This window comes from Sminthopsis crassicaudata, chromosome 3 (genome assembly GCF_048593235.1).
Source record: "Sminthopsis crassicaudata isolate SCR6 chromosome 3, ASM4859323v1, whole genome shotgun sequence".
NCBI lineage: Eukaryota > Metazoa > Chordata > Mammalia > Dasyuromorphia > Dasyuridae > Sminthopsis > Sminthopsis crassicaudata.
In genome coordinates this window covers 67,369,864-67,381,947 of record NC_133619.1, presented here as the reverse complement: position 1 = coordinate 67,381,947, position 12,084 = coordinate 67,369,864, and the positions used below count along the sequence as shown (strand labels likewise).

General features: G+C 33.2%; 1 protein-coding gene across 1 annotated transcript in view; it reads right to left on the bottom strand.

Annotated features, from left to right (window-relative positions):
• The window catches only part of ABCA12 (ATP binding cassette subfamily A member 12), a 220,276-nt gene that overhangs the window by 139,780 nt on the left and 68,412 nt on the right, over positions 1–12,084 (bottom strand). The window contains exon 4 of the mRNA XM_074298763.1: positions 911–1,064. Within this exon, the coding sequence (XP_074154864.1) occupies positions 911–1,064 (154 nt within the window). The remainder of the gene's footprint in view (positions 1–910; positions 1,065–12,084) is intronic.

Genomic DNA, 12,084 nt, shown 5'->3' with positions numbered 1-12,084 from the left:
AAATGGCAAGCCATTCCAATATCTTTATCAAGAAAAACCCAAAAGGAGTCATGAGGAGTCAGACATGACTGAAACTGACTACAAACAACAACAACATTCCCAGTGAAGCAGGCAAAATCTGTCGCTCTTAAAAAATACACTTCAATGACTGTTAGATATATTGTCCCCAGAAGTTGGTATAAAGATTAAACATTTCAAGGCTCATTTAAGCCCACAATGAAATAGGATGAGTACCAGCGAAGCTCAAAGTATATTCAAAAATTTAAAATAACACCAAGAATTGAAAAACTATTACAGCAAAATAGCTTGCTTTTTTGAAATCTTAGAACACAATTTTAAAATTTAAATTTTATATATAAATATACAAACAAATACAATTGAAAAAATCTTGGAAAATGAAACCTCTAAATGGACTTGAAAGCTGTAGGGCACATTTATAAACCACTATAATGTAGCACAGGTTTCTCAAAAAGGAAAAATAGTTAAAAAAAAAAAAGTAAGTTTAAAGTTTAAGAATTGTTAACCATTGCTATAAAAATATGTTTGTTATCAGCTAGAAAATGTAGAGATTGGAATAGTAGGGATTGTTAAAAGATAATTTTTTATTCTTGAGATTCACTTTTTAATTCAAAGAAATCTAGGTAAGTCTGTAAGTTTGGGCTATATTTACCATGTTATAAACATCTACCATCAAAAAATGTTTTGGCAATTAAAAAAAAAAAACACAACTCTAGTGGGCCTAGAAGTATTATTCCTAATAAGAGAATGAAAATCTCTATTAAAAATATTTATATAGAGAGAAATAAACACTTTTTAATTATGGAAACTTCCTATAGAAATGAAATATTGCAACAAGATGCTTACATCTATGCCTCCAAGTTAGCTGATCGTGTTTAAGAAATGTCCTTACCTTTCTTTAAAAAGAGTGCTATCCATTCCTTTTCTGCGCAGTAAATCTTGTGGTCCATAGGGAGTATCCTTGCATTTGGTATCTGTATCACAGAGTAGCGTTTGCAGAAATGGGAAAAAGCCAGTACTAGGAAGGTTTCGAGGTGCAAGGTAACCTGAAAATAAATTCATAGAATTTTAAAAATAGTTTCACTATTTAATCTGGTATGAGAAGTATGCTCTGAAAGGTAAAAGCAATACAAGAATATTTTCCCCACATACATACATTACCTTCTGGTGGAAGGAAAAAACTGATTTCTCTCAGTAACTTACCCTTCCACATCAATATTTCCCTTAAAGATAAGGAGATGGAAGGATTTTTGAGTTGTCTGATTTTTTAAAATAAAGTTATTCTTTTGATGATAGGAAAGTCTATCCTCCATCCCTACCAAATAATCTTGAGATCAGTTGACTAGTATTCACTTTATATTTTAAGACACTTGTAGGAAAGTTTGACCCAGATTTAGAGGTATACTATTATGCTTTAATTTTTCCTGATTTTTGCTTTACTTTGAGGGAATTGAAAAGATTAGGATGGCAAGTGGCTCATCATAGGAACTGAGTAAACCACACTGACTTCATCTCATGGCTCAATTCTGGAGATAACTCAGTTCCCTTTCTATTGATTATGACCCTTAACTAAGGGTCTCTAAGTTATGCTGACCAGAAATCCAGTCAGATGCAAAGACTGATGCAAGGAATTTTCTCACAGTTGTACATCTCAAGCAATCCACATGTCTTATCTGAAAACTAGCCCTGTACTAATCACTCAGAGATTGTTTCCATGTTCCTTTGATTGTATGTAAGCACTTGGGAGGAGTGGGACATCCTCTGTTTCTGAATTCAGGTAATTGTATCTATTAATTCTCCCCCTCCCAATTTTTAAAGTCTCTAATCTTTCATCTGATTGGAAATCAGATTACCTGATGTCATATTGTTTCATTTTAATTAGTTGGTCTTATGTATACAAGTTTGTCTTGTATACATTCAAGGGATTTCATAGTGAGGCAGCTAGGCAGTGCAGTAGGTAAAGTTCAAGGCCTGGAATTAGGAAGATGTGGATTCGAATCCAGCCTCATACACTTACCAATCTGTAACCTTGACCAAATCAGGTAATGTTTGCCTGGGTTTCCTCATCTGTAAAATTAGGATAATGATAGCACCAGCCTCCCAGGGTTGTTGTGATTATCAAATAAGATAATACTTAGAGAGAATATAGCACAAGTATTTGACACATATTAAATGCTATATAAATAATAACTATTATCATTATATTGGAAGCTCCCAGAATGGAAGTTCCTCTCCTAACACCTCTTTGCAACTGATTGAGATTTTCTTAGGGCATTAAGAAGTCAGGCTCTACTATGCTTAATTCTAAGAAACTGTTTGACTGGAAAAAAATTTTTTTCTAAAAGTATTATAGCTGTTAGAAAACAATAGGTTTTTCTAAGTCCAATTCTTCCTGTGCAACAAGAGAACTGTTTGGTTCTGCACACATATATTGTACCTAGGATATACTATAACATCATTAACATATATAAGACTCCCTGCCATCTAGGGGAGGAGATGGAGAGAGGGAAGGGAAAAGTCAGAATAAAAGTGAGTGCAAGGGATAATGTTGTAAAAAATTACCCAGGCATATGCTCTGTCAATAAAAAGTTATAATAAAAAAAAATGGTTAAAAAAAAACAATAGGTTTGTAATTAAAGTTTTTTATATCCTTAACTATAATATTTGCCACAACAAATGCAACAATAGATTTTGTTCAGTCCTTTCAGTTAAATTCAATCCTTCTTGACCCCATTTGGGCTTTTTTTGCTATTTCCTTCTCTAATTCATATTGCAGATGAAGAAATCCAGGCAAACCTGGTTCAATGACTTGCCTAGAGTCACATAGCCAGCCAGTAAGTAGTGAAGCTAGATTTGAACTCGTGAAGAAGAGTTTTCTTGACTCTATATCTAGTACTCTATTTACTTGCCATCTACTAATGCCCTTACAATGGACTAAATAGAAGATAATGTAAGAGGTGAACTGTCGAATTTCAATTTCTATACAATTATTTGATATCATGTGTAGAATGACACCATAACAGTGAACTCTCGATAGGGCAGCTTTTAGAACTGAGCGAAACATCATATTGATGAGGAAAGTGAAAATTAAAACAAACAAAAAACCTTCTACAAAATCCTTAAAATGATGCTATGGATTTGAAGTTGTGGAGAGCATTATTGAAGGTATTACTGAAGTCTGCTTTACCTTTGAAGAAAAAACAAAGACTAGGAGAGAGTAAGAATTGTACAGCTTAGTGGGGAGTCACATACCAGATGAGAGGAGAGAAAAAGGAAATCTGATTCAAGTAACATAAATACATGTGGATATAAAAATTGCTTTAGATAACAGAAAGTGAAAACTGGAAATAAAAGAAAATAAGATATGGAGAGATGAAGAGGAAAAAGGAAAAAAACATAAGGAAAAAATGAAGAATGATATTGTTGTGAATAAATGTTTTAAAATTCGCTCTCAGAAGAAAGTCATGCAACTAGATCCCCACTTTCCCTGATGACCTTAGCAACCAGTGTCTCCTGATGCCATCAAAATCATTGCTTCACCCAAACAATTTTGGCACAAAACTTATTCTTGACTCATAACCAATCTAAATCCAAACCACAGTAGACCAAGAGTAATTCCCTTTTGTGTTTTTCCATCTTGAAAAAATTCTTTGTAGGTCAGAAGACAAGTTCCTGGAATCCCTCTGACATTTCCCCTTTATGACAAAATTCTACTACAGTAGACTATATATGGATAAAAGTTCAATATATTTAAACCTTTTATAATAATTTCTTTACAATGATTAATGCAACTGTAACAAGACTTTGATTATTAGTGTTCACTCTCTTTGGGTGTGGTCCTGGGAAGGAAAAAATTAAAGTACATAGTGTCTCCACCCTCCAATACACACTGTGTCCCTCTTACCTGCTCCTAATTTTCAAGGTAAAAAATAAAGGTGCAGCAGGGATAAATCAGAACCATCATCAGCACCCCTTTGTGTCCCTGACTACAGAAGGGCATAGGAACTGAAGAGGAACATGTGATAGTAAGAAGACAGACAAGAAATATTAGGTCAAGGGAATAGTGCCACGGAAAAGGCAGGGACCTTCATACTAGCAGGTATATTTGTAGCAGGTTCAGGCAGGTACTGCTCACAATTAATAGGGAGTGTCTTAAGAAGAACTTGCTCCAAGTGATTAATTAGCTCTGAAGTATTCTTTGGTATATGCAAGGATAGATGTGTCTCTTTTTCAGAAATCTAAATTTATGTAACAGATCATAGGGCCCAAGGGCTACAAGGAGCATCACAAGCCAGTTAGTCTAACACTAGCATTTTAAAAAGAAATAAATTATTTTTCAGTGGGTGATTATTCCATTACAAATAGCTTCTTGAGTTGCCAAAGAAGTTTTCTCAGTGTTCTCTTCAAAAACAAGTTGCCCTCATACTTTTGAAATGTCATCAAACTTATAAAAATGTGGTTTCCAGAGAACTTTTCAGGAATACAACTGCTGCATAGAAGGAGGTCCAGCTCTTATAGGATTAAGGTACTAATATGAATATAAAGAAGGTAGGGGAAAGTCCAAAGGTGTATACAGTTTCTAAAAAGATTAGAGAGTGAGACAAATCCTCATGAAATTCTCCTAAAGAACTACCACTAGATATTTTGGTATTCAGGGAAAATATAACAAACTATGCCAAGGGCAAGTGACATGAAACAGCATTTAATTGTGGGCTAGTAAAGAAAAGACCAAGATTTTGGAAAGTTTAATGTGAGGTCATTGTCCAAGAAGGTCATTTTGTTTGAGTAGAGAAAGGTCATGCATCTGGAATGGTGGAAATTAAGGTGAATTTGAAGTCAGAGACTCTAGATTCTTATCCTGACTCTGCCATTTATAAGGACTAAATTTATGTTCCTATGATCTTGTGACCTCAGTCCAATATCCCATCATACATTAATACTTAAAAGAGTCTATGAATGCTACCTAGTCTAATACGTCCAGTTTTACAGATGAAGAAACTGAGAACTGTATGATTTACATGACTTGCTCAGGATCACAAATTTTGTTAAATAATTAAGGTAGAATTTGAATCTGGGCAATAACTCCCTATTCAGCACTCTATTCATGATATTCAGTGAGATAATAAATGTAAAACACTTTGCAAAATAGAAATGCTATTATTATTATTATCATCATCATCATTATCATCCTGACTCTAACATCCAGTAACTTTCTATTTTATTTAATTTCTTTTTATTAATTAAGTGCAAAGGGAAGCTAGTTGATGCCATGGATAGAGTACTGGCCTTGGGTTTAGGATGATCTCAGTTTAAGTTTGGCCTTAGACCAAACTAACTCTTTGACCCTAAGTGAGTCACATAACTCCTACTGGCCTCAGTTCCTTATCTGTAAAATAGGAATACACTGGAGAAGGAAATGGCAAACTACTCATTCTAGTATCTCTGCTAAGAAAACCCTATAGACAAAGTCCATGGGATCATATAGAGTTGGAAACAATTGAATGACTGAATCACAACAAATTAGGTGCTAAGTTCAACACACTGAAGAAATATTTTGAGTTCTACTGTTAAATTCTACCAATCTAGTGCCCTAGAACAAAAGCCAGTGACTCCATCAGAGTCTATAAAACTATAAATCTATACTCCTCAATCAGAAAGGAATACAAAATTATTAAGAAAATTCTATTGTGACCTGAGTTAATCTGCCTGTGTTGGGTCTTGGGTCATGTTATTATAGGTACTCTCATAAAGTATATAACTATTTCAAAGTTGCCCTTATTGTTAGAATTCTTTTAATGGATTACAAAAAACTAACTATATCATCTGAGCAGACACTCCAGCAACACCTACTGGCATTCAATGTCACAGTCACCTTACTCTTCCTCTCAAGAAAACTAAAACTGTCATGAATCTTGGAGATCCTACAGGTAAAATTCACACTCACATAACCATCATGACAACAGAATTAACACCACTTTTCTCTCAGCAAAAGGGAAAATGGAGTTGAGAGTCCTTTTTCACACACTGATTCCTTTTTCTAAAGTTTTGACATAATGAGACCATGGATAGACTTTTGAAAACTTTTGATTTGGGCCTTAAGTTTGTACTAGGTAGAAGTAATCTCTTGTATCTATAGGCTAAAATCCTGGACTTCTCTAAGTTTACAAGTGATACAATGAAGGAAAAAACATACCCCTACATATCAACCCCCCAAATCATACATATTCCCAAAATATCCTCCTGGATAACATTCAATTCAGTTCAATATTATTTCAGGATTTGAGCCAAACTAAACTATAAACCATGGACTGGAACAAACTGCATTAATTTGATGAATAGCAAATTAAACTAAACTGAAATATTAGATTTTTTTCTTTGCTGAACCCTAAAGTGAGCCAGTTTTTCTTATTGAAAACAGGGTTCAATTCAAGGCCAAGCATTTTAAAACTTTAAATGCTTGGTAAATAATTGAGTTATCAGCCAACATAATTATATAATCAACATTTCTCAGCATTTCTGTGTTTAACTTTCATGACTTCAAGCATGTGTTTGATTTTTTTTAGTAACTGCATTTTTACTTTTGCTTTAGCAATCACACATTTGCAGCTTTCTGCAGTAAAGAAAAAATGGCAGGTGTAATAAAGACATTTGTGAGTGTTTGGTATCCCATTAAATGGCTCATTCATCTGTTTATCCTACTGTTTAAGAATAAAGACCTCTGGGTACATTCAATGGATATTTTCATTGGTTACCTTATTTAAAACTCAAATTTTGTGTTGCAATTATGCAGCCAACACATAGTGCTAATCCTATGGGCTCCAAAGTGATAGGCTTGGCATCTTCTTAGAGTAGTGACTAAAGTCCCAGTGACCTTTCCCCTTGGTTTTCAGAAGCTGGCTAAGACAAAGAGGTTTAAAGTAGGAGAATATACAATACAAATCCACCATCTGACAGAATGGAAGGTAAAATTCAGGTTGAAAATAGTTTTAACTTTTAAAATAATAATAGCTTTATATTTTTCAAAGTTCACACAAACATAATTTTCTTTGCGAAACCTTGTGTTCCAAGTTTTTCTCCCTTCCTCACCCCCTTCCCCTTCCCCTGGACAGCAAGTAATCCAATATAGGTTAAACATGTGCAATTCTTCTAAATGTATTCCCACAAAAATGTTTTAGCTTTAAGAATTTTCTTTGCTATATGATATTTATGGTACTATAGATTTTATGTATCATAATAAGTAGAAATCAGTAGTTTTTTTTTTTTTTTAATTGAGATGTTTGCACAAATGGTCACAAAATTCCAGGGAATTAGTAGCAAGAAAAATGTTTTTCATATTACCAATGTTATTTTGTGTACTGCATTTTATGGGCTATGTTATGATTAACTGTGTTATGAAAAGTGTCTATTATCAGAATTAATGCTTTGTTAGAAAGAATTGTATATTTTTTACCAATTTCTTAAAAAAAATATAGTTTTTGGTAGTTGCAGGAACCTAATTCAATAATCCCCCTTAGTTCAATGTATGAGCATTCACATTTTTGGCTTTTCCACGAATTTTCTCAGAATATTATTCCTTAAAAGTTGCGTATTGACTATTTCCTTTGAAGGCCTGTGGCCAAAATTATCATATCCAACAAAATTATCTATAATTTTGAATGAGAAAAATGGACATTCAACAAACTTGTAGATTTTCAGAACTATCTATCAACCAAACCCAAACATAATAGAAAATTTCACATATAAGAGCCAATAGGAAAGATCATTTTTAAGGAACTTAACATGGAAAAACTGCTTAAACGTGAACAAATTATTTATGTTTTTATATGCATATATTTTATGTTTAAGATTCACATCAGCAGTAGGGTGGCTCAAAAGAAAGATTGGCAGCATTAAGTTAAAAATAATAATAATGCCATACAAATGAGGTGCAGAGGAAGAATAGATACAAATGCATTAAAGGAGGAAGAGAACTCATAGTACTGAAAATCTACTCACATTGGGAATGGATTCAATATCATATATACTATATGCTATATATATATATCAGTAATGGAATATAATAAAGGCGGCTTCTTCAGAGGGTTAAGGGAATTTCTGGGGGAATTATTAGGTCTAGAGTGGGGAGGGTGATGAAGGGAACTGAAAAATTAGAATGCTAACCTCCATTGTCTCATTTCTACTTCTCTTACCCTTCTTTTTTCCTCCTATTCTTTTTCCTGTTTCTTCTCTTCTATGAATTCAATATGTGCTTATAGATTTCCCCTTTATTTTATCTATCTTTCTTCCTCACCTTCCTCTTTCCTACCCACTTATATCTTCTCTATCTTCTTTGTTGGTTCTTAGTATATCATGCCCACTAACCTTGGGTCTTTCCCAAAGTTCTGCCATTTTTAGGGTGCTTTTTATTTCTATACTATCTCACTGATCTCATCTATGCCCATGGATTTAATTATTCTTTCCATGAGGAAAATTTCCAAAGCATATGTACAGTGTCTAGAATAGAGTTGATATTTAATAAATGCTTATTAATTACATTAGTGACTGAAATAGGCAACTAAGTTTCAGACTCAGTCAAATAGAGACTATTTTATCCTTATTTTTTACTTTTCCATGCCTCATAGGATAAATATTTTTGTATAAAAATTTATATAAATTTTGTATAAAAATGTCTGGTAATATTTGTCTATTTGTACAATTCAAAAAGAATTTCCCATAATTTCAGATGTTAATGAAAAAGAAAACATCATTGGGCTAGATCTACAAAATATTTAAACTTGTTTTTGGAGCAGCATGCCATTTGAGTTCCCTTTAACTGCCTTGCTATCTTGTCCCCCTTACATAATTAATTGTTGAGAACTGATTGTGAGTCACAGTAGATAGAGCCAGGTGTGGAGTAAGGAAGACATCCTCCTGAGTTCAAATTTGATCTCAGGCTCTTACTAGCTGTGTGATCCTGGGCAAGTCACTTAACCCTGTTGGTCTCAGTTTTCTCATCTGTAAAATGAGCTGAAGAAGGAAATAGCAAAACCCTTCACTGTCCTTGCCAAGAAAATCTCAAATTTGGGTCATGGAGAGTCAAACATTACTGAAAAAAATGACTAAACAACAATCTTTACAATGATTCTAATAGACATTGACACAGGGTAGTTTCTATAGTCACATAATACCATCATGTTGAAGATTTACCAGTCCCTTAAAATGAATTTAAGTGAGATCTGGTACATGCAAGTGGGGCAACATTCCCCAAGAATTCTAGCCTCCACAGGCTACTTCCTAGATCTGTCATTAATAAATGTACTTTGATTTGCTGCCAATGTGATTAGGAAGCTCTGAGTTGAGCACTTTGATAATAATAATATATAAAGAAAACTGGAATTGATGTTCTTCTGTATTTTCTTTTTATTTTTACTAGAGCAAAGCAGGCCAAAGCTATTGGTAATGCTTCTATTTGCTCTAGAAGAATATTTAGGGAAAAAATGTCTCTTTAACTTTGTGCTAACTAATTATGAAAAGGAAATTCTGAAAAAAAGAAAAAAAAGACCATTATTTTTTGCATTCATTCCAGATTTTTTGCATTCTGTTTTTCTTTTAAAAAATAGAATTTAGAAGCATATTGAAATATGTAGAAAAATAAATCCTATGAATAATTATTTGGGCTTGATTAATTGAATGACAGGCCTACCTTCAATGCATGGAAAGAATTATGACAGGAAATTACTATGTAAATTGAGAAAGATAATAATAGTAGACCTCATCTTTAAAAAGCAAAGCAACTATTGAGGAAAAATAAATACCATACTACTTTATGAAAATTATGCATAACTTAGAAAATTACTAAATTTACTAGAAATAGTCTCACTTCATTATCTAGAATATAGACACTAAATATAACTTTTTATTTTACTTATAAGTATTGAGTAGTTTAATTTTCATTATTCTTAATTGCATTTGTCCAAAATAATTATACTAATTACAATATACCTCTTGTATATCCCTCTTGCACATCAGTATACAAGAAATATAGGGGATTTGATTTCTCCCACATTTTAATTTGTGATTAATTGGTATATATCTTAGTTGATTTTGCCCAATTTCCTCTTTCCTCTTTGGTGATAATCATTTCAAAGATTTCACCATGGATTCTATCAGAAGAATACCTGAACATAACAAAGATGCTATGGGATTTGGGCTCATTCATGAAGGTTAGCATTATTTCCATAATAGAAATTAATTTAATTATTTGTAGGTCTTGTTTAGACAATGCCTTAATACATTTTTAATTTATTGCAGTATATTTGGTGCAGTGATATACCATGTGTGATTTTTTTTTTCCCCATTCAATGAATGCTTACTGGATACCAACTACGGATCAGAAATTGTGTTGGGCATTGGTGAAACAGAGATAAAAAATAGCAAAGTTCCTATTGTCAAAGAGCTTAGAATTAGGATGTGGAATAAGTTAATAAGATCAGAATTTAGAGGTGGAAGATCTCCCACCAGTTTATCTTTCACATTTTTTCAGAAGAGGAAATTGGAGTTCAGGAAAGTACAAAAGTATATATAATACAAGATAGAATTTGAGGAGAATAGGATTACTTTTAAGTGAAATAAGAGAAGTCACTAGGAATCAATAGAACTGCTTTTTGTAAGATATCTACGAAATCAGATCATATTTTAATACTTCATTTATGGATAGGTAGAAGGATATTGCTTATCAGAAGTAATGGCTCTACAATGTATTAATTCCTATTTTTATATCCTTTGTGCCTATGACACTGACTGGACCTAATGAGTCCTTCATAAATAGCTGTTGATAGTAAAATGAAATAATAAGTGATTACGCATAGACACAAGTAACTTTAAAAACTGAGAGTGGGGAGAATCTATAGAAATCATCAAGCCCAGACTATTTATTTTACAGATTCATAAAGTTGAAATAATTTGTTCAAAGTTTGTGGAAGAACTGTCACTAGAAGCCTAGTTCTCTGCCTTCTAGTGTCATACTACTTCCAGTTTCATACCATGTCTAACCCAAGGACTATTCCAGTTAAATATAGTCTCTTTTCTTATTAAGATAATTTATTTTTACTCATTATAAACTGGTCTTCCACTGATACCTTTCAGGTGGTATGGATAAGACCAGGGATCCTATTCCAGTAAAGCTTATTGGTCCTATCAAGTTGTTAAGGCTTTATGTATGGGCCTGAACTGGCCATTCAAAACCCAACCTAGTGACATGTAGAAATCTTAATGAAAGATTGGTCAACAAGTGCTTGTGCTTCCTTCTTCTTTCTTCTTCTTCCTTTTCCTCTTTCTCCTCCTCCTTTTTCTTTCTTCTTAATCTTGTTGTTCTTCCTTCTTTTTCTTCTTCCTTTTTTCTTTTTTTCTTCTTTTTTTCTTTCTTCATCATAGAAACTGATGAGGACTAGCTATTTAAGGACTGTTGTTGCTATTATTATTGGTGATGGTCCTTCACTTTTGAAAAGGACCGACAGCAAGGGGTGATATTTTGACTTGAGCATGAGTTAGATTTAAGTGAGGCAGAATCACACAAAATCATTAGCTTCACTCTTCTGGTATCATCAACGTCCAGTGGCAATATGAAAGTCAAGATGACTAGCACTGGCACAGTATACAGTAGATAACCTTGACTTAAAAATATAATTACATTGGTGGAGAAGCATTTGGTGTATTCTCACCTATAACATTTTTTAAATGTCTTCAGCTTTTCAGAGAAAATAGAATTGTGTTCTGCTTAACACATAATGGGGGAGCTACTTATTTTATATTGTCAATATTAAAAATTTATATTTATTTGGCACTTTACATATATAGGGTACCCAAAAAATTTCAGTTAAGTTTTAAGCTTTAGGAGCTACACTCCACTAGAATTATTGTTGTTGTTGAATTGTTTCAGTCATATCCATCTCTCTGTGACTCTATTTGGCGTTTTCTAGACAAAAGGTTTGCCATTTCCATCTCCAGTTCATTTTACCAATGGGGTCAACAGGGTTCAGTGACTTGCCGAGGGTCACACAGTAATTAAGTTTCTGAGGTCAATTTTGA